Source organism: Balaenoptera physalus (genome assembly GCF_965194825.1).
Source record: "Balaenoptera physalus genome assembly, chromosome: 1".
NCBI classification, from domain to species: Eukaryota; Metazoa; Chordata; class Mammalia; order Artiodactyla; family Balaenopteridae; genus Balaenoptera; species Balaenoptera physalus.
Window position 1 is genome coordinate 145,899,358 of NC_138882.1, and position 24,554 is coordinate 145,923,911.

Sequence of the window (24,554 nt, forward strand, 5' to 3'; positions counted from 1 at the left end):
TGTATGTAGTCTCTATCAGTCAGAACTCCAATGGCAAGGAAAAGTGAGTGGCACTTTGAACAGTTAACAATAGGGCACCTGTTAGGAATTTAAATAATGAGGATTAATGTTAATTGTCCTAAGTGTGATAACAGCACTGTGGTTACACAGGAGAAGGACAGTACTCTTGGGGATCACACTGCAGAATTTATGAGGAAAGAAGGTGGTATCCGCAATTCATTTATAAATGGTTCAGCAAAATAAACACGTATATGCGTGTCAGAGATAGAACACTTTTGAGCACAATGTAATGAAAACGTTAATTGATGAATTATAGGTCTGGGGTCCCCAACCCCCCGGGCCACGGACCGCTACTGAGCTCCGCCTCCTGTCAGATCAGCGGTGGCATTAGATTCTCATCGGAGCGAGAACCCTACTGTGAATTGTGCATGCGAGGGATCTAGGTTGCGTGCTCCTTGTGAGAATCTAATGCCTGATGATCTGAGGTGGAGCTGAGGCGGTGATACTAGCGCTGGGGAGTGGCTGCAAATACAGATTATCATTAGCAGAGAGGTTTGACTGCACAGAGACCATAATAAATCAATTGCTTGCAGACATATCAAAACCCTATCAGTGAGTGGAAAGTGAAAACAAGCTCAGGGCTCCCACTGATTCTGCATTATGGTGAGTTGTATAATTATTTCATTATATATTACAATGTAATAATAATAGAAATAAAGTGCACAATAAATGTAATGCACTTGAATCATCCCGAAACCAACCCCCGCAACCCCGGTCCATGGAAGAATTGTCTTCCACGAAACAGGTCCCTGATGCCAAAAAGGCTGGAGATCGCTGATGTACGTACAGATATGGTGTTCCATATACCATTCTCTCAACTTCTCTGTAGCTTTAAATTTTTTTCAAAAATAACACCTTGGGGAAAATAGTAAAACGAACAAACAAAAACATGAATTCTCACCAATATTTAAGAAAACACTGAAATCCAATATAAATATTAGTAGTTGACAGAAATAGGCAATCAATACATGTAATACTAATAGATACAATTATTGACATTAATTGACATAAATTAATAAAACAAGTGGTTGATAAATATAAGAAAAGGTAACTGCATTTAATAATAAAAATGCACATTAAAATAAGAGATCATTTTAAGCCTAAAAACTTGGCAAAACTAACACAGACATTATACAGACATAAGATAGAATATTATACAGGTATCAAAAACATGTCTTCAGATAATATTTGATATGGAAAATACAATAATACATAGAGTAAAAAAATAAATTGTATAAAGTAGATTTATAATTTAAAAAATGAAATACAGTAATAAGAGTCATTAAATAATGATACTATTTTTGAGATCCTGGAGATTATATTTGGAAAATGACTATAGATCTGGATCAATAACCTGCCATAATCGTCTCCTGACAGATTAGCAAATAACCATAAGAAAAATAACAGAATAATAATATCCCTTATAAACCCCACACATAGAGAGCCATGCAAATCAGGAAAATAATTGCTATTTTAAAAGGATTACAATTCTAAAGAGCATAAATTCATCTCAAAGTAGAAAACAGAATATTTACTGACAACTTTCACAGAATTGTACATTGTAGTGGGGGGGGGAGTAATATATCATATACAAAATGTAAGGAAAAATAAACCTGAGATTTAGAAACTCAGCCCTGTTTCCCCATATGCCATAGAAAACTCAGAAATTCTAACATATAACTTATAAAGCAAACTAAACAAACTGTCTCTTGTGCATAAGGAACCTGGTAATCAATTTCTTTTCGTCCAAAGCAATAAAAATAAATGAATTGAGAATAGACAAATCTTCTATAAAAATAATTCAAAATAACGTATGTAGACAACTCCATCTTTAAGGAACTGAAGCATAACTCCCTACTCCTAGTGTTGGCTGTGCATGGTGATTTCCTTCCAAAAATACAAGATAGAAAGAGGAAAGGAGTAACTTTACAGTGGAGAAACCTGGCAAACAATACCTCAGCCAGATAATTAAGATCAACATCAACAGTGATGACATGCTGCTAGTATGTACCCTTGATATGATATGACATGATGAGAATGGTACTCAACAGAAAATGGCAGTGTAGTCTTCCTCCCAAAAACATACTACCCATGTCTCATCATGAGAAAAACGTCAGACAAATTCCATTAGAGGGACATGCTATAATATATATGACCACGCTTCAAAACCGTCAAGGTCATCAGAAACAAAGTTGAGAAACTGTCACAGCCAAGAAGAGACTAAGGAGATACGACTAAATGTATATGGTATCCTGGATAGGATCTTGGCCATTAGGTAAAAACTAAAGAAATATGATTTAAGTATGGAATTTAGTTAATAATAATATATCAACATCGGTTCATCAATTGTTGACAAATGTATCACACAAACATAAGATGTTAATAATAGGGAAAACTAGGTGTCAAGTAAATGGGAACTCTCGTACTATCTTCACAACTTTTCTGTAAATCTAAAACTAGGTTTAAAATAAAGTCTATTTGAAACTATAACTGAATTTCAAAGGACATACTTTTAGATAATTTACAGAATATCGCCAACCCTTGATAATCTAGGAGAAATTGCTCTCAGACCCCAATGTTAGAGGGAGTTCTTCTCCTGAACAGCAGTTGGGTTCTTATGTGTTCACTCAGTTGATCTTGATTATGTTCTCACCTTTTCTTTGGCCACTAGGAAGCTTGGAAACAATCAATTAGTAATTATGATGAACCATATAGTTTCTATGAAGCTCTTGGCTTTATCTTATTCTATTAATATTTCACTCCATTGTGACTTTTTAATATTTTTATCACTGTTTTTATCTTCTATTATCAGTCACCCCAAATCTCTTTAGAGGGAGGATTTATATATATGAATATGTTTTTGTCTGATTATACAAAATTTTATTATTCAAATTTCTGACTTCCCACTTCTCATGTTACCAAAATTCTGGACAGTTATCCACTAAAGGCTAGAACGTGGCAAATTACTAAAACATTGAGTTTTAGTTCTTGAATTGCAAAATGGTGATACCACCACCTGTTTTAACTGATGGTTGGGAGGACTAATGGGGTTCACATTTGTTAAAAAGTTAGCACAGATACAGAGAATGCACTCAATAAATGATGATGGATGATGATTATATAAATTATTATTTTAAAAAATAGCAATAATTATTTTCATCAATATAATGAAAAGAATGGAGCTGAATTACAAATTAATCATAGGCCAAAGTGGTGATTTTCTCAGTGACCCAGAAAAACAAGAGTAGCTGCCATATTTTAGAAGATAAGAACAATAAATAAAGCGGGGGGGGGGAGGGGAAAGCAGGAGAAGAGAGAAAAACAGATAAGAGGAGGAGGAGAAAGACTTCTTACACACTGTCACTGCCAAAAACAAGTCTGAAGGCTTAAGACAAGGTGAAATCTGATCACTTTTTTAGCCATGACTCTACTAGAATAATAAAAAGAAAAAAAGAAAGGGAAAAAAACACCCTCTAGCCTTTTTGGCACCCATTTCCCCAAAGCCTCCCAAAACAATCACAGTAAGAGCCAGATAAACACCAAATCTGAACCTCTCCTTGGCCCAGAGGATGCCAAGTTCATGTTCCACTGTCCAGAGTTTTTTTTGGCATTCGTACATTCAAACTCAGACCCTCATCTTCCTTATTCTAGAAGATGGAAAGACAATGGGGATTTTTCATTAAAAGAACTGTGAATTGTTTAAATACTATGTGCTACACATTTTATCCACAGTACCTCTAACCCTGACAGGACGGCCAGATGAGGACCTGAATTTGGGTGGGGGGTTGGGGAGGGGGAGGGGGGTAATTTACTCCAGCTTCTCACAGACAGTACATAGCAGAGACATTGAACCCAGGTCAGTCTGACTACAAGGATTTCCCTCTTTCCGCTATGCCAGAAACTTAATGCAAAGACTCCCTGCCAAAATTGATAGAGTAAGGAAACTAAATAAAATAGCTAGGGCTTCCCTGGTGGTGCAGTGGTTAAGAATCCACCTGCCGATGCAGGGGACACGGGTTCGAGCCCAGGTCCGGAAAGATCCCACATGCTGCGGAGCAACTAAGCCCATGTGCCACAACTACTGAGCCTGCGCTCTAGAGCCCGCGAGCCACAACTACTGAGCCTGAGTGTCACAACTACTGAAGCCTGCACGCCTAGAGCCTGTGCTCTGCAACAAGAGAAGCCACCCAATGAGAAGCCCGCGCACCGCAACGAAGAGTAGCCCCCGCTCGCCGCGACAAGAGAAAAGCCCGCGTGCAGCAACAAAGACCCAACACAGCCAAAAATAAATAAATAAATAAATTTATAGAAAAATAAAATAGCTAATTCCTTCAAAAACTTTCTCAGTGCTGTGTTGGAAGTTCTTCTGTCACCTCACTCAGTCAGTCCATACAATAACCCCATGGAGTAAGTATTGCCATTATCCCAATTATATTTATAATTGAGAAAGCTCTGAGATTACTTGTTTCGCCTGATCATGCAGGTTGAAATAGAGAAGAAAGAATGAAGAGATTGAGGAAACAACAGAGAAGAAAGACAGATGTAAGAGAGAGGTGTGCCTGGGAGAGGGCAACCATCTTTACAAGAGGAACTTGGTGCCTGGTGCCCAAGGTCCACAGACTCAGCTCTCCAGGACAGCGAAGCTGGAAGGGAGGCCTCTGAAGGTGCTGGCGAGTATGGGCAAGGGGTGGGGAGGGGACTGCAAATTCATACTAAGGAAAGTAGAATAAGTCATGAGTGTCTCAGCCAATAAAAAATGGCAGGGATGATTGGACAGTCAATAAATCATTTCTGAGCACTAAACTTTCTGCTTCCTCAGGATTTCAGATTGTCACAGGTGGGCAATGGAAGCCCCCAAGCATGTTCTGATAGGCCAATGAGAAGCTGTCCATCTTTAAATTTACCAAATCCATCCGACCTTTCAAAATACGTCCAATCCTTCACAGGTATGGACCACCTTACATATTACTTTCACGTATACTCTGTAAGGCAATGTTGTCCCAACTTACCTGACCATATAACCACCTGGGGCACTTGTTAATCACACAAATTCCCAGGTATCCCATAGGGATTCTGGTTCAGTGGGCTTGAAACTGGAAGCCCTGAGGATCTGGGCTTTGAATAAATGATTCGGCTGATTCCTATAATCAGGCTAGTTTGGTATCACAATCCCCATTTTATAGATAAGGAAAGTGAGATTCAAAGAAGGTTAAGGCCACTCCCAAGGTCACCAAACTCTTGTGTGGCAGAATTGAGGATAAGTCATGTTGTAACTCCACAGTGGATAAGCAAGGCAATGCATTTAAATCTATCTGAGCCAGAGCTAGCTTCAAAAACCTGGCTTCTTGGTGTCTTAATACGGCATTAGACACTTGGAAATGGGGGTGTGGACTATCTAGCACCATCAGAAAAAACCAGGGAGGACATCAATGAGCTGGATTGATCAACACCCAAGGAAAAAGAGAAGGAAAATCAAGGTCCTCCTCCCTCTGTAGTTCTTCTTTTGAGTTCTCAAGGCTTGTGGGCCAATGGATTGTTACCGATACCCACACTATTAGCACTGCTTTGACTCCTAGGTCCATTTGGCTAAAATAATCAAAACATTTCCTTCACTACTGCACAAAGATAGGGAAAAAAACTAGAGAAAGGTCCTTCCAGAAATAACTCTGGACAATTAATATCACACCAAAAGAGGAATGTCCAGATGAGATCTTCACCCAAACAACCCCCTCCCCACTGATGATAACAATATAATGGTGACTAACTGCACCTTCTGGGTTAAAGTTCAGACCACTCCTCCAGAGCCCTCTCCCCAGAGAGGGATGAGTACCTGAGGTTTACTGAGGCCATTTTAATATGCATGTGAATCCCCTCCACCCTAGCATTTCATTAGTGGGAGGGGAGAATAATCAACAAGATGAATGATGTGCCTGTGAAAGACGTCTTCTACTATCTCCTTTCTGGAAGCCCCTGCTGCCAAATGAACTATCACACTCTCATCAACTCTCTACAAGGAAAGTCCCAATCATACAAAACGAGACAGACAGAAAGAACACAGGGAAAATGGTACTCCCATTCCCAGCTTCTCATGAGTTTAAATAAAAGGGAATATAGGGAGGATTTAGCCCTCTCTCAAAGAGAAGACTTTAAGATATACCTAAATATATACATACTCATGCAGGTTTATCGGTCCTCTGGGAAATGATCCCCTTTCTCATATGCAATTCTAAATCATTTTCAAGATAAGAAGACCCCTCCCTGCCCTACGGCCCCCTCCCTTTGTGCATCCCCTGAAATCTGAGGTCAAGATGACAACAGCTTTGCATGCTTTGAGAGTACATGTCCAGTCTGTCCATATATATGCACATCTGCACACACATCCATTGTAGCAGCCACAAGCACACTCCATGAGTATTAAAATTGTCTCTGACGTGCAGCACATAACTTATTTATAACATTTGTAATTTCTTGGGAAATACTGTTGACTTCAACATACATACTTCTACACTCCGGGATGATTCAGGTACGTTGATATAAAAAGCAAAATAGCTTCATTAACACACCCATCTAGTTAAAGTTAAAATCACCTTCCTTGAAAAACATAACTCTTGCCTTAATTTTAGGGGCCAAAAAATGTTTCTTTTATTCATCATGTAAAAAGTGCCTTTGGAAAAACAGTCACATTTCACAATGGACTATTCACATCTCCTTTAAATGTGTCCAATTTTAATGAATGGTCTTCACCTTGGATACCCACATTCCAGGCCTCATAGGAACAATGGTGTTTGGGCATGTGCAGTGGAGGTGGAAGATGGATTCAAGATGTTTCAAGTATGCAAAATCGCATGCAGATGTACAAACAGTACATCCAGTCAAAGCGAGTTAAGAAAGCAATATATATATATATATATATATACAGACACCCGAGAATGGATGAACACAAATAAAATCCAACTTGTAATTAACATACCGTGCTGTGACACCTGTTGCCTTCCACGATAAGAAGTCTGGGAGATCAAAGAAGTGTCCCGCCTTATCCCAGCAAGTCTCTCTCAAATTCTGCCAAATGAAATACATATTAGAATCAATTATGGGCTATTTCTTCTCCCCCTCTCCTCTTTCAATAATGTTTCAAAATTTTCAAAACAAAAGCATAGCCAACAATGCCCAATAAAACATCTGTTCAGGGGCTGGGAATGGTGAGTGATATAAAAGCAGTACTATACAGGAAAGAAAAATTGGCAATTATTGATCCTTCCAAAAATGACTATAATTTCCCTTTTATTCCTCTTTGCCAACCTGGAGCAGGAGGAAGTACATTCTGCAAGGGTATGCAATCCATCTTCCCAGTGAAGGGCAAGAGGATACACTTCAAGACATATAAAAAGATTTCAAAGCTGAACAGCTGTGAACTGCGGAGAAAAACCACACTAAGAAATTACCCAATGAAATGCAATGTGTCCTGCCATGAAAAAGTCTCCCCAGGCTAACTGGTTCCAAAGGCAACAGGAATGATAGTCCCTGCCCACAAAGAACTTCCAATCTAAGCCAGAGAGAACGGTACGGAATCAAGCTATTCTTATAACTTTTTAAACATTTGTTGCTTCCAATTTCTTCCACACTGCCAATGTGGTCAGATTTTTTTTCCTGCCACAGGGCTTTTTCCTTCCTCTGCCACCTCTGTCCAGAACACTCCTTCCTCACCCACCACCCTGTTGCTCTGCCCACTTTGGTTAACCCAACCCATCCTTCCCTGGGGAGGTCTTTCAGGATCTCCTCCTCAGGTGAGGTCTGGCTGTCATATAACCCATATCAGCCCGAAAGTATCTGTATAATGTCCTTCTCTTCTGCTAGATTGTAAGCTCAGTGAGGTCAAGGACCTTGTCAGTTTTATGCACCATAACATCCCACAACTGTCTTTTCTCCTCCCCAGCACAGGACTGGACCCTTAGTTGTGAGGTAGAAATCACATGACTCCAGTCCCCCTGACACACTTAACTGGACTAGAGGTGGACATGTGACCTAACTGGGCCAATCAGGTTCCTTCTCCCAGGAATTTAGAATCAGGATCCAAATGGAGTCATTTAACTTCTGCCTTTGAGTGGAACTGGAGGTGAGATAAACTTGGAAACTGTGAAGTGGCCATTTTTTTGCCAAGGACCTGGAGAAGTAGGACTTCATAAAGAGAAGATCAATACAGACAGAAGCAGCAGCAAGAAAGGTTTCCTACCACCCAGGCAACTCTCCATGTCCTGGTTTCAATTATTCCCTCCCCAAGAGGCTACAACAAAAAGGAATGTATCCTAAGTACATGGGTATCTTTGGGAACCTAAAGGCAACAAGACAGAAGATCCAAAAGAGACATATTCTAGTATCTGCTAGCAGGTGACACACAACAGACATTCGATGCGTTGAACAACTAGACAAATTGCTCAGTTTCACCTTCCAATCTCTCTCAGGTGACAGGAGCTTCAGAGTTTACAAAGGGTTTCCACATGTGTTACCTCCTTAGAACAACACAAAAGTCCTGAGTGCTGTTCTGTCTATTTTATAGACATACAACTAGTCTTTATCTATATTTGCCCTCAAATTCTATGAGTTCTTCCTATTTTCTCTTCCCCTATCACCGCTCTCTGGACACAGACATCCACGCACAGCAGAGAAACTGAGTATTAACCCAGGAACAGGGTCCCATTAAAACAATAATAACATCAAAAGGGCTCAGATGTAAAAGGCAGTGTTAAGCCCATCTTCTGTTGTTGTTGTTGGTTGTTTGTTTTAAATTCCTAAGCATTTGGGTGAGCGCTTACATCTAGAAAGGGCTAAACTTTCCTTTGAACACCCATACGTCTTAATGTTAAACAAAACAACACTTAAAGTTGACTAAATATGCCAAACATAGCTCTGAACTAGCAGTATCTTTATATGCTAATAGATCAGTCAGAAAATGGTAGCCTTTGAAACTATGAGTCAAGCTACTAGTATGTCTTCTGGGTAGTCCCCCAAATCTCTTTCCATGTGCTCCGTGGTTTCGGTGATCAGTTCTCAGGGAGAAAAGGCATCCTCCTTCTAAAGACTTCAGAAATTCAAGGCCAATCAGAAATAAACCACGAAACCACTGCAGCAACAATCAGTGCTACCAGCCAAAGCCAAGCAGTCTTCCTCAACTCAGAAAATAACTGCTTCTGTTAGATCTTGTATACAGTCATTACAGACCTTGCAAAATGAGAGCTTTCAGCCTGTAGCCACGCAGACAGCCTCTGTGGACAATGGAACCCAGGCAGAATGTCTCAGAGACAGCATCAGGCCTCTGGCCAGAAAGAGACACATCGGGGGCAGGAGGGACAAAGCAGCCTGGCGGCGCCATCTTTTCTTGAGATAACGCCGGCTTCACCGAGCAAAGCCAGAGACCCTGGCTCAAACTCTCCATAGAATGAGTAACCAGAAATGGCATCATATTAGGAGTGTGAGGCATCCTTAAAAACACATGTGGTCTTGGGGGAGAAGACAGCAGTAGTATTCCCTGCCTTCTCCACAAAAGCAAAGTCTGCAGCTTAGCCAGCAAAGGAGAGGGGGAAAGCGTTTGCCTGGATGAGAGCGATGTCTCCAGAAGCCAGATCCCTTACTTGGAAATGCTGACACTACCTATGAGGTTCCCATGGTGTTCTAAGGTTGGGCTACATGATTCACAAGTGCTTAGTCATCAGATGCCAGATTGGCCAAGGGCCTATTGGCCCCCGTGGATGGATTCTTAATCCAGTTCTATGAGAAAATCTCTCCATCCCTGCCTCTCCCCAACCAGCAGAGTCTCAGCCAAGGGCCTCAATCTTACTGAATTAATTCTATCCTTGGAACCACTGGGCCTGCATCAGGCACAGCGACTGCCCTCTTAGATTCTTCCACAGCTTACAACAGTGCCCCCACGTTCCTCATCTCATTGGATTCTCAGGATGGTTCAGAGGTTGTAGGTGATACACAACAGTCTGCAGGTGAAGGATGTAGAAACTGAGGTTCGGATGACAAGGCCTCAACCCAAAGCCACATGGGGCTTCCCACTCTAAAGTGAGTGTTCCTTCCTTCCCAGGCCACAGTCACCACCCTGAGGCTCCAGATCTAGCAGAGCTGTGGGTTTTGGCCTTTTGGCAGCATCATGATGGAAGCTATTACCATTCTTCACAGAAGAAAAAAAAAAAAAAAGAAAAGCGCTCCAAAACACATTTTTTTTAATGTTTTATTAAATTTCAGAGATTTCACTTTCAATTCTGGGCAACTCACTTAACTTCTACATCCCTCACAACAACCTCCATGCACAAATGGTACACGGGCTAGAGCAAACACAGAGCAGGTCCCCAACACAAGCCAACTTTAGGTGCATCTCATCGTGTGGGTGCTGAATCCAGTTCAAACTAGGAGCTCTCTGTGCCGAAGGAGTTAAGCCTCTCCTCCAGTTACCAAGCAACTAACAAAAAGTAGTCTTTTCAAGAAAAAAAAAGAAATCAGCAGTGATTGGGGTGTATGACTTGGCAATAAAGGCTTCTGCATTCCAATAACAATCCTTTGAGCTAAGCAATCCCTCAGGCTTGAAAGCCACCAAAGAGAACAAATCTCTTTTTTAATCATCTATTACTTCATAAAACCACACTCAAAGCACACACAGCTGCGGGTCTTGGCAGAGGGCGGAGGTGGAGCAGCGTATGCAAGGTTCAAGGCCGGGCAGCAGCCACCCGGCCAGCCTGGGGCAGAGAGATGGGGCTTTCTCCCTTTCCTTCTCACTGCCATGTCCAGGGAGGCAGTGAGGTCTCTGCTGGCTTCTAGATGCCAAGGGAACTTGGGGGTAAAATGAAGCAGATACTGCAATGTATGTTGGGAGATGAGAGGGTCTAGGAGCAGCATGGGAAAGTAGGGATGACCAATTAAAAAAGGATCAACTAAGTATTTTGTTATGACTTGCAGTGGGATTCTATCTGGGCTCCCTGCTGTGTGCAGTGAATGAAAGGGAGGAACAGAGCTCCCTAATTCCCTCCCAGTAAATGGTCCTGCCAGAACATCCCAAATACTCACGATGTTGTTTTCCAGCACAACGGCCCTTAAAAAAGCAAAACCTTATCCTCACTCTATATTCAAGACTGAGAATTAGGGCACAGGCTGATGGCCCAGAAAGGAGAGATGTTTCATGAAGAAACTTAATCCTCAACTTCATTCTTTAAAAAAAAAAAAAAAAAAAAAAAGATGCTGAAAACACGGACTGGGTCATAATCCCCAAACAGAAACTTCCCAGAATGAATGAAATAACTGTGTTTCATACTCCCATCCGCAGAGAAAAAGACCAAACACTGGAGATATTTTAAGTCCGACAGATAGGCTGAGAGGTTTGTGCTACCAGTGACATCTTTCTAAAAACTTAAAACTTACCATGACGTTTCTTTGTTTAAAATGGTTCGACAGTTCCTTGCGGCTTAGAATCACATTTTATCTCCTTGGCATGGCTCTCAGGACACATAACTTAGCTCCAACTTGGCCATTATTTGTATGACTCCTCCTTGGCTCACTGTCCATCATCCCTGTCTTCATCACTCCCCACCCTGATCTCACCTCATTTCTTTCTCTTCCCCAAACGCACTGTACTCTTTCATATCTCCCTGACTCTGTTGAGGCTGATGCCTCTACTTGGATTGACTTTCCCATCTCCTCTCATGACCACACTTCTACCTTTGATTTTCAAATGCAGCTCAAATATCACCTTTTCAGTGAATCCCTCCATCTCTTGCTGTGTCCTTATTATATATTCACGTGCCTAAGTCCATCTCAAAATTTCAAACTCCTGGAGGGCAAAAAGCCGCTAACTTTTTTAAATGCAAAAAGTTTCAGGAGGTATAAAGAAACTTAAAGTCAAACTCTTTTAAAGTAAAATTACAATGAAGCTGGAGAAAGATGTGTGCAAAGGAAATGGTAATTAACAAGATGACGTATGATGATAATGTAATGAGCCTGATACCAAGGTTTGGTGAGTCAGCCTCATAACTTTCTCATAATATTTTTTGTGTGGCCGTATATCTGCCTCTAATGAGTAATCACAAACAGGGTTCAGAGAAGGGAAAGGGCTTTGGGGCCTGGGTGGCCAAAAAAGACTTCATGGAGGATAGATTTGAGCTGAAGCCTAAAGGTCAAGTAGAATAAATATTTATGCTACTGCTGAGAATGACACCCAAAAAACAAAACTCTAAAATGACAAGGTAGATCACCCCCTTTAGAGAAGGTTTTGTTTAACTGTACCTTCACAGAATTTATTTATAAAATGAAAGAATTCCATTGTATAATTCAAATTATTTAATTTTCAAGAACTGGATACATATATGCATCTTCCCCCCACACCTCCCCTAAAGCTCTACTGTTGTACAGAAAGGTAAATGTATAATCCACACTAGAGCAGATTTTCCAACCATAAAAACGTTATCATTTGCATGAAAACGGCTCGTATTCTGCAAAGCTGACTTTGCCCAGGAATGTGATACCACCACATGCATTAGGAAAACAAGGCTTTGGTATGTGGGCCCTAAGAACTTTGGAGTCGGGCAGACCTGAGTTTGATTACTGTCCTCACCGCTTCCCAGCTGTGCAGCTTTAGGCAAATTAATTTCTCTAAGCCCCAGTTTCCTCAAACGCCACATTACTAGCATCCACCTCAAAGGACGTTGGGAGGGTTAAATGAAATAATGTGGAGTGCCTGATAAGTCAACGGATTTCACTCTAATTACTACTGCAGAGCTTCACGTGTTTCAAAGCGCTTTGACATGCATGATCTCATCTGACCTGTATAATTCTTTAAGGCAAAGAATAAGGGAAAGGTAAGAAATTATAAACCTCACCTTGCAGGTTAAGAAAGTAAAACCCAGAAAGGGATCACAACTGTCCCAAGGTTACACAACACATAAGTGGAAAGACAGACTAAAATGTACATCTCTAATGCCCAGCCCAGTGCTAGGTCAGGGGTCTGCCTCCCTAAAGCACAATAAAATGCAGAAGGAGGAGAGAAGGATGCCATGGTAAACCTAGATAACACAGTTCCTAGTGGGTGGTACTGTCTGTGGAAGGGAGGGTTCTAAGAGAAGAGAGGGCTTTGGACTGGGTAAGGTCTTGTCTAAGAGAAGAGAGGGCTTTGGACTGGGTAAGGTCTTGGAACAGACATGAAATAAAGTGGGAGACTTGGACAAACAGAGACGTGAGGAGGTCTTCCTTACCACCTCACTCTCTTGGATCCCTTCATGCCCTTCTCATCATTGCTATTCTATCTCCTTCCTGAGCTCCTTTTCCTTAGTTTCCCTTTAAATGCAGATAGATGTTCTTGACTCATCCAAATGCTCTTCTCACTGTTCACATGCTTCCTGGACAATTTTAATTATTCCCAAGGTTCCAACCAACTACTAGCTGAGTAACATGCACGATCTCAAACTCTAAACTCTCCTGAGACACGTCTCCTGGATGCGCCACTGCACCTCTAACTCGACACGTCCATAACAGAATCTGTTATTTTCCCCAAATGTTTTCCTCCTCCTTGGTTTTCTATGTCAGGGGATCCAGTTACCCAAGGAGTCATCTTCTCCTTCTCTCTCATTGCTTACATCCAATCATCCTTCTAATTTAAACTCCCAATTAATCCATGAAGAGGTTCCCACCTCTTCACCCCCTTGTATTAGTCAGGGTTCTCCAAAGAAATAGAACCAACAGGAGACTACATATATATATCTTATGTAATATATATATACCTTATATATATAATATATATCTTGTAATATGTATATCTTATATATCCTATATATATCTCCTTCATATATATGACATTTATGTACATTTGTATATTTCTTCATATATGTATATTTATTATCAGGATTGGCTCACACGATTATAGAAGCTGAGAAGTTCCAAAATCTGCAGTTGGCAAGCTGGAGACCCAGGGGCTCCAATCTGAGTCCAAAGGCCTGAGAACCAGAAGAACTGATGGTGTAATTTCTAGTCCAAAGGCCAACAGGCTCAAGACCCAAGAAGAGTCAAGGTTTCAGTCAAAGACAGGAAAAGACCAATTTCCAGCTCAAGGCAGTCAGGTAGGAGGAGTTCCCTCTTTCTCAGCCTTTTTATTCTATTCAGGTCTTCAATTGATTAGATGGGCCTCACCCACATTAGGGAGGAGAATCTGTTTTACTCAGCTGACCAATTCAAATATTAATCTCATCCAGATACACCCTCATAGACACACTCAGAATAATTTTTGAACCAGTGTCACCCTGTGGCCCAGTCAAGTTGACACATAAAATTACCCATCACACCACATCTTCACTATCCTATTTTCAGTCCATCACATTCTATCACCTGGATCATTGCTATCCTATCTATGGTATACCATAAAAGTGGCCAGAATTCTCCCCAACCCTGTATTCATGCCCTTTGCAGTATGACTCTGTAGCTCCTTGCATTAAGAGGTGAATCTAGAGAAATGTAAATCAAAACTACAATGAGGTGCCACCTCACACCAGTCAGAATGGCTATCATCAAAAACTCTACAAATAACAAAGGCTGGAGAGGGTGTGGAGAAAAGGGAACCCTCCTACACTGTTGGTGAGAATGTAAGTTGGTGCAGCCACTATGGAAAACAGTATGGAGGTTCCTCAGAAAACTAAAAATAGAATTACCATATGATCCAGCAATCCCACTCCTGGGCATATATCCAGAAAAAACTATAATTCAAAAAGATACGTGCACCCCTATGTTCATAACAGCTCTATTCACAACAGCCAAGACATGGCAAACAACCTAAATATTCATCGACAGATGAATGGATAAAGAAGATGTGGTACACATATACAGTGGAATACTACTCAGACTTAAAAAATAAAAAGAACTAAATAATGCCATTTGCAGCAACATGGATGCAACTAGAGATTATCATACTAAGTGAAGTAAGTCAGAAAGAGAAAGACAGATACCATATAATATCACTTATATGTGGAAACTAAAATACGACACAAATGAACCTATCTATAAAACAGAAACAGACTCGCAGACATAGAGAACAGACTTGTGGTTGCCAAAGGGGGAGGGGGTTGAAGGAGGGCTGAAGTGGGAGTTTGGGGTTAGCAGATGCAAACTATTATATACAGAATGGATAAACAACAAGGTCCTACTGTATAGCACAGAGAACTCTATTCAATATCCTATAATAAACCATAATGGAAAAGAATATAAAAAAAGAATGTGTGTATATATATATATGTATAACTGAATCACTTTGCTGTACAGCAGAGTTTAACACAACATTGTAAATCAACTATACTTCAATTAAAAAAAAAAAAAAAAAAGAGGTGAATCTGTTTCTCCACCACTTGAACTGGGGCTGGGCTTAGGACCTGGCTTGACCAACGCAATGAAGCAGAAACATCACTGTGTTACTTCTGAACTGAGCTCTTGAAGACCTTGCTCTTGTCTTCTTGGAATGTAGAGCTGCCACATGAGGCAGCTCAGGCTGACCTGCTGGAGGATGAGAGGACACGTGGAGCAAAAACCAACCGTCCCGGCCAAGGCTCCACACATTCAACACAGCCGAACAGAGCTAAGATCAGGAAACCCAGTAGCCCTCCGGAGACTCCTGAACGCATTCAGCAGAGACAAGAAAATCCATTTAGCTTAGCTCATCCCTAATTAGTAACCTGCATAATTACGAGGTAAGTAAATGGTTGCTTTTTTACTCCATCAAGTGTTGAGGTGGTTTGTCACCACCCTAACTGATACAGCCTCTTTCAAATTTTAACCCCCTCAATTCCCACCCTCTACACAGCCAGTTAGCATATAATGGCCTATGTAAAATGCATATTTGACTATATAAATCATTCATTCATTATTTATTTGGTATCCTCTACATGTCAGGTACTGTGCTCAGTGCAAGGGAAATGAGAGCAAACAACAGACACAGCCCCACCCACAGGGAGCTTTCAATCTAGTACCCTTTGCACCCTTCAAAGTTTTCTACTACCTTTGGAGTTAAAGGTTAAATTTATTAACATGGCATGTACAAACCATGTCTTACTTGCCAGCTTCGTCTCTGACAGGTCTGAGATACTGCACTAAAATCAAGTACATTGTCCTTTTTCTCACCATTACATCTTTATTCATAGTGTTCCTTATCTGGATACCCTCCCTCTCTCACCTGGCCAACATGTGCTCATCATTTAGGACTCAAGTGTTACGCACTCCATGACATCTTCTCTGATTCCCCTAAGCTGAGTAGGGTGTTCTGTGCTATGCCCCCATAATACTCAGTGAATAGCCCCATCATAGCACTTCCCATCATCTGTTCACATGTCTATCTCTCTCCCTAAACTGAAATCTCTAAGAGTCAGGGACTGTGTTTTTGTTCAGTCTCTCTGTTCCTAGGGCCTCGCATTGTATCTGATCTATAGACGATGAATAACATCAGGTGAATGAATGAACAAATAAATGAATGAGCAGAGATGTGCAAGCTAAATAGGAGTTTATGTAAATGGAAATAAGAAATGAATGGATAAGTGAATGAGGTTGTGAATAAGGACTGTCCCAGTTTCTCTTTTCTCATTCAAGTTAATGGCTTTTCACCATCTGTCTTAGGGGCAGAGACATATCCTAGCCAAGCCAGACTGCCAGGAAGATAAATTTCTCTTCTTGGGGTGAGCAGGTCCTTTGGAGAAGTTTCACTTTAATTGGAAAATGGATTATTCACTTCCTGGCTGGGACTCCTGCGTCAGTGCAGCACCAGGCTGAACGGCTGCCAAGCGTACTGGAGAGGGGGCTGAGGTGGGAAAGTGCTCCATCAAATGTCGAGTGCTCTGGGACATCTGAGGACAACCTGGTGTCCAGTCCAGGCTGGCTCCCAGTGGTGGCCCTCCTCTTTCTCTCCCCAATTTTCTTCAACCCAAACTTTGCTTACCCCCAACACATAAAGGATGGGTGTACTTTACGGTCCCATTTGGCACTTCTTGGGGGCTCATCTGGGTATGTATATATGTGTATATATATCTCCTTCTTTATTTATACCACTGTCACTTCCTGCAGGGCACAGACAAGGTCCACGACTGAGAAATCCCTTCAATACTCAACTAGTAGAAGAGCAGAACTTCATAAACTCTTTCGTATGATGGATGTGTAACAGTCCAATGTCACAGAAAACATCCCTTTCTAAGGAACACTTCTGCACCTTTTGTGAAGGGTCCTCGTATAGGACACTGAACACTGTAAGGTTTTTGTGACCTGGCTCCAGGCTTCCATTTAGCCTCACCTCTCAACACCTTTGCGTTTCAGCACCCCTCCCCTCCCCCGTCTGATTCCTCAATCTGACTGATGCAACGGTAGTTCTAGTAACACAACGTGCTACTCTACACCGAGGTGCCTTTGCACACGCCACTGCCTCTTCTCCAGAGTCAGACTGCAAGGGTGCATATCCTGGCTCTAATACATCACAGCTGTGTGGCCTTCAGAAAGCAACTGAACTACTCTTCACTTCTCCTTCCCTGTCCTATGAGAATTGCAGAGGACAATAGTACTACCTTCACCACAGAGCTGTTGAGAGAACAACAAGCAAGCGTATGTGAAGTGTTCAGAACACCATCTGGCTCAGAGTAAGCACGTCTTAAATGATTGTTCTCATTAGTTAGAATGTCAGTCCCGCCACGTTTCCATCTTCAGGAAGGAGCCGGAGCTTTGGAGACTGACACACTTCAGTTCAAACCTTGGTTCTCCTAAGGGAACCCTCCTATACTGTTGGTGGGAATGTAAATTGGTACAGCCACTATGGAAAACAGTATGGAGGTTCCTTAAAAAAACTAAAAATAGAGCTACCATATGACCCAGGAATCCCACTGCTGGTCATACATCCGAATGAAACTATAATTCACGCCATACATTTTATCCATTTAAAGTGTACAATTAAACGGGTTTTAGTATATTCACCGAGTTGTGCAACCATCACCATGATTTTAGTGCCAACTCCTCACCTTACAAGAAACCTGTTACTCATTTCCCCTGACGCCCACAGTCCTTAATCTACTAATCTTTCTATCTCTATGGATTTGCCTATTCTGGACATTTCATGTAAATGGAAAAAGTGGTATTTTGGTGACCAGCTTCTTTCACTTAGCATAATGTTTCCAAGGTGTGTGTGTGATGGTTTTACTCCTTTTATCATGAGCATTATACATGCTTGGAGAGAAAAAACAAACAAACAAAAAACAAAAAGATACATGCACCCCTATGTTCCCAGCAGCACTATTCACAATAGCCAAGACATGGAAACAACCTAAATGTCCATCAAAAGATGAATGGATAAAGAAGATGTGGTACACATATACAATAGAATATTACTCAGCCATAAAAAAAATGAAGTGATGCCATTTGCAGCAATATGGATGGACCTAGAGATTATCATACTAAGTAAAGTAAGTCAGAGAACAACAAATACCATATGATATCACTTATATGTGGATCTAAAATATGACACAAATGAACTTATCTACAAAACAAACAGACTCACAGACACAGAAAACAGACTTGTGGTTGCCAAAGGAGAGGGGGTGGAAGAGGGATAGACTGGGAGTTTGGGATTAGCAGAGGCAAACTATCATATAGAGAATGGATAAACAAGATCCTACTGTATAGCACCGGGAACTATATTCAATATCCTGTGATAAACCATAATGGAAAATAATATGAAAAAGAATGTCTATATGTGTATGTGTGTATGTGTGTGTGTGTGTGTGTGTGTGTGTGTGTGTGTGTGTGTGTGTGTGTATGTATAACTGAATCACTATGCAGTACAGCAGAAATTAACCCAAAATTGTAAAGCAAATAAATTTCTAAAAATAATAAAATTAAAAAAAAAAAAACACCTTGGATCTCCTACTTGGTAATTACATTACTCCTGGCCAGTCGTCACCTAATATCTCTGGGTTTCCCTTTGTTCACTGACAGCAATGTTTAACTCATTATATTGATAGTAGGATTCAATTCAGTGAGGTTATGCACGTTACAATGCTCATCCTGGCACATCCCCAGTAAATGTTAGTTTCCCCCACAATCCTTACTCTTCTCAAATTATATGGGGCCTATCCATCTTCCCTATTAGACTCTTAGGTCCTTTTAAGGAAGGACCATAATTAACTCACCTGTAGCCCTACAGTTAACATGAAATAACTATTTCTTAAATGCAATACTTATTGACCATGCAATAATTTGTCTATCAGTCTTGGTTTGTGGCCAGGTGTGTGCTACATATGAAGGTAACCATAGATGAAAGGCAGGAATATACTGGTCCTAATCCTCAGGTTGCTTATTGGTGAGGTATAGCAAAGAGTCTGCATAGGAAACACTCAGCCGTGATACAGAAGTAGCACAGAATAATTCAAGTTTGAAAATATCTGATTTATAAACTAAGGATGCTGCATGGTCATGAAAGAAAGGCACTGTTGTGGGCAGGCAGCAGAAGAAACGTATTACTTGGGAGGGAGTGCCTGACCTCGCTGTGGAGGGAAGGCAAAGACTAAGGAAGATGGGATGGAGGGCAGTCCAGCTGAGGCAACGGGCCTGAACAAAAGTGCAGGAAGAAGCAGCACCTGCATCCCTGGCCATGGAAAAGGAGCCCTGAGAATGTCAGCCTGAGAGATGTGCACTGAAGTGGAGTAGGAAGCAAATCTGAATTCATTAGACAGGCCACAAGAGAATGGGGGGACCTTGAGGTCTGAGCAGGGGGTGATTTGTGACTCCAGTTTTAGGAAGGTTAGGACAGAAAAAACATGGTGGGAAGTCTGGAGGGGAGAAGAGGTGGAAGGCAGGAGGACCAGTTTCCATACACATTTCTGACACAGAAGAAAGAGACAGAACAGAGGAAAAGGAAGAAAGAAAGGAAAAAGGAGGCAAAAGAGAAGATGAGTGAGAAAGAAAAGGAAACAAAGATTAAGTAGAAGAGAGAAGTGGCGAAGAAATGAGAAGAAAAAGACAAGACCAAAAGATGAAGAGAGAGAGAAAGGGAAGATGGGGTGAAGAGAAAGAATAGTTTAAACATGAGAAGGGAATAAAGTGAGAATGACAGAAAAAGAGCAAAATGAAAAAGACGTGTGGAAAACAAGAGCAGGACCATGACAAGGTCCCGACAATGAGACATAACGTGGAGAAGGACGGGCAGACCACTCGCGGTCTGCAGCCAGCCTCTCCTCTGGGTGAATGAAGTCATGGCTGATGTCACCACCTCTGAGTCACACGCCCACCAAAGAGAAGGAGGAGGCCCCGCCCGGGGTTCCGTCCCACCCTCCTGGACAAGAGGGGTTCATTCTCTGCCTTGCACTCTGGGACATTGTCTAGTCTGGTCCTGAGAGGACTGAAATGAGGAGGGCTTCTCCTTGGGCCCAGGGAGGACACTGCAGCCACAGAAGCACACCAAGCCTGTCGTCACTGGGTTCTCAGGTCCAGGCCCTGAGGTGCAATGGTTAGAACAGGGGTGACAGAAGCTTCTGGCTTATCTATGACTGGGGTTAGGGCTCCATCCCATGATGTCCAAAAAGGAAATTCCCACCAATGAATGGTACTGAGTACGCAAAAGGGCCTCCAAAGGTGCTTTTAGACTGAACTAGAACTGCTTTCTCACATTCTAGGCTCGCACCACGCTCTACTTGCAGCCCCACAGAGGCCTCCTTTCCTCGGATTGCCAGACCTCTTCCCATGCCAGTCCATCCACCCTACAGAGTGCTTACCTCCATCAGCCCCCAGCCTACATGTCACCTCCTCCTGACTCCTCTCCCCTAACCCAGGCATATTTCCAGAAGGAACTGAATTTCCATCCTACCTAAAGAGCACTGTGACTTTATTTATGTCCCTCTTCTAGAATATGAGCTGCTTGAGGACAGGGACTCTGGTTTACAGCTATACTCCCAGCATTTAACCAAGTACTTGAAATAAAATAAATTTTCAATAAATATTTGCTGAATGAATGAATGTCCTCGGTCAACTCCGGCAGGAACCGATGGGTACCATGCTAGTATTTTTAGACCTCTTCTGAGGTCTAAAGACATCTCCTCTTACAGCCATCATCCTGAGAATGCTGGTTACTGAAGACAGTACCCTATAAGCTACTATGCAGTGCAAGTGAAACTGCTCTCTAAACAGTTGCTTGGGGCATCGGAGGATGGATTTACTCTCCCCGATTCCTCCGCTCTCCACAACCCTGGGTCTGTGAGCTGCTGTGGAAAGGGCACAGGCTTGAGTTAGATTTGAGTTAGATGCCCTGCTCTAGCACTCACTCCTAGCCTGTTCCCACAAGCTCAAACACAAATACTACTACCTACTCCCCAAGTTGTCCATCAAGATTAAGCACGGTTAAAAAAAAAAAAAGGGCCTACCCTCAGACCATGTGGATTCTTCCCTTCACTCTTAGCTCTCTTAACTGCATCTAGAGATAAGTATATGAAAAATAGACCCCATTAACCTTTTGCCCAAAAATCAACTTCTGTCCTAAGCATCATCTGAAAATACATTCCTACCACCAGCACCCTACAACTTACCAAATAACTTCTGATACAAAATATTGTTGTCAATACCATTTCATGAACAGGAAACTAAGGCGCATACGTGAAATGAATTGCCCAAGATCATGCAGAGAGTAAGCGAACAACCTGGTGTGAAACCTCGGCCACTTGAATTCCAAACCCAATACTCCTTCACCGCTGCCCGGCTGCTGCTTCCCAGGACATGGGCGGTGCTTGATAAACACCTGCACAGTGGTTCACTCCCTTCCTCAGGTCCATGGTCTGGTCTCTGACCCCCGGCCAAAGCCAGACCACACGGCCTCATGCCAAGACAACTGCAGTAGGTTTCACTCTGGTCCCCATTCTCTCCCCATCTATCTTAGGCTCACAGAATGCCAGCACTGAAAGAGAACTTCAGGGGTTATGGCTGTTCCCAAATGCCAGACCCTGAACTGGTGCTCATCCATGACTGGTCATTTTCACTAACCAGTGGTGAATAATACAAATAGTACTAGAGAAGATGAAATCCCTATTATTAATAATATTATGAATAATTAATTGGTAAAAAGATCTTATGTCCTGGTAGCTTGCTTTGCTTTCCTTGGGCAAGCTCCAATACTCTGCACATGCAGCATTACTGGAAGAAAACATTTATCCGTGCCACAGTTCAGACCCTTAAGCGAAGCCCGAATGAGAGACAGAGGCCAGAGAGGGCAGAGCCACTTACCCAGGAAGCTTCTAATTCCCTCCGAACACACCCTGGTCTAGCATTTTTGAGCCAGAAGACACTGACTCTTGAGATGACACAGCCTGGAAGCCAGACTAAAGCAGCTTTTTGAGAGGGTGTGGGTAGGGATATTGATGAGGCTGTAGAGCTGAGATCAGACTTCCTTTTACTACTGAGGTCACTCCCAAGTTTCACCTAATCCACAGCCTCTCCATACAGGAAGGATTCAGAGATGTGGGCTTTGATGGGGATCCCTGAGTCCCTTTGTCATTCAACCAGCAGAGTGGACACAGCTTCATGCACAGAGACTGGCCTCCAGTGAGGTCTTAGCTGCAGAAGTACTGCCAGGACCCTGGGGTTCAGAAGAACTAAGGAACTAGCTGGATCATTTACTCATTTTTTCCAACTGCAGATGTTTCAGGAGGAGGTAAATGCAAAGAGGAGGAAGAGGCCAGCTCTTTGGGAGGTAACTCTAACATGCTAGAGCAGCGGTCCCCATCCTTTCTGGCACCAGGGACCAGTTTCGTGGAAGACAATTTTTCTGCGGACCGAGGGCAGGGAGGAGGATGGTTCAGGCGGTAATGTAAGCGATGGGGAGCGATGGGGAGCGGCAGATGAAACTTTGCTCGCCCGCCCGCCGCTCACCACCTGCTGTGCGGTCCAGTTCCTAACAGGCCGAAGACAGGTACCAGTATGCGGCCTGGGGGTTGGGGACCCCTGTGCTGGAGCACAGACAAAATAGGAATGGGTTGAAGTTTGTGTAGTGAAGGGAATCTTAGACCTCACCCGGTCTCAAGCGTGATTCTTTAACTGTGAGTCTAACTTAGGATAACTTTTTTATTCTAGAGTTCATATTTATCTTAAAAATTTAAGCCATACAAATGTGGTATCTGGGATCTGAAATTTAAACTAAGAGAACTAGGTATCTCATCTGTAGGGTAGACAGGGGCACCTTGCCTGATAAAGACTGGAGTTGGCCAGCTAACTTTTGTCTCCTTAAATTCATTTCCTAGAGTTAGAAAACCCAGGTTTTCGCATCCCAACACTGCCAGAAGTAACAGAGTCAGTAGGTAGTAATCCATCTAACTCCCTGCATCCTCATCTTCTTTATCTGCGAAGTAAGTGATAACATCTACCTCACAGGATTTTCAAAAGAATTAAATAAGATAGCAGAGTTAAAAGCACACGGTAGATAGTTAATAAATTCTAGTGCAGGTGTTGATGATGTTTGTAGACAGCAATCAAACAGGGTCAATATCTTAAATAGAGTTTAGTAAGTATCTTGGAAAGGTATTATTTCAAACTGCTTTCACAAGGGTAACAATATCTCAACTTACTCCAAAAACTTAAGGTGGATTGACTGGATGGATAGAAGGACATATAGATGGATATATATGTGATAAACCAAGTACAGTAAAATGTTAATGGCAGAATCTAGGTGATGGTTCTAAGTGTTCACTATGAAATTCTTTCAACTTTTCTGTATGTTTGACAATTTTGATAATAAAATGTTGGGAAAAAATGGCTTTCACAGCCTCTTACACTTGGTCCTAGACTTGGGAGCCCCTTGAGATTAAAGGATACTCTTGGCTTCCGCCTTGTCTCCCCATCACCAGGCACAATGCCTTCCTCATAGCAGTTACTAGATGAATGTTTGTTTCACTGATTAAATGAATATATCCCTACAATAGCAGAACAGTTATTCTCATTTTGAAGACAACAGAACCAAAAAAAAAAAAGAATAAAACCAACCCATATGTTCAGAGAAATGAGATTTACTTACCCCTCCAGAAGAATGCCCTGACTTGCATCTTGTCTGACTTCCGGCCTCCCTCCTCCATTTCCCCAGTTAACATCCACCTATCCTGGGCCCCCAGATTTCCAAGCTAACAGTTCACCTTAGTGCAGCTGATCACGCTAATGAGTTCCTATATCACAACACACATTAACCGCACTGTCTTTTTTAGTGTCTTTTCTAAAGACAGTATTTTCCTCCAATAGATGTGACCTCCATTTTAACCACTGTGAGGAAAGAATTTTGTTCGGTTTTTGTTTTACATTGAATCATACCACGTGAGCATAAGGCCAGCCAAACTTAGCAATCTTTCTCTCGCTTCTCTGGTTATATTGTAAATGCCTAGATGTAGTTGACACCCCTACACAGTGGTCGGACAAGGCTGGCAGCAAAGAAGCTGGGCACGTGGACTATGCTATTACAGCCATAAGTCTGGAAC

The 24,554-nt window shown here is 42.0% G+C and overlaps 1 protein-coding gene across 8 annotated transcripts in view; it reads right to left on the reverse strand.

Moving 5' to 3' along the window:
• The window catches only part of FGGY (FGGY carbohydrate kinase domain containing), a 416,066-nt gene that overhangs the window by 335,604 nt on the left and 55,908 nt on the right, over nt 1-24,554 (reverse strand). For all 8 annotated transcript variants that reach the window (XM_082418647.1, XM_082418641.1, XM_082418642.1 and 5 more), the window contains one exon: nt 7,031-7,119. In XM_082418647.1, coding sequence (XP_082274773.1) covers nt 7,031-7,119 — 89 coding nt within the window. The remainder of the gene's footprint in view (nt 1-7,030; nt 7,120-24,554) is intronic.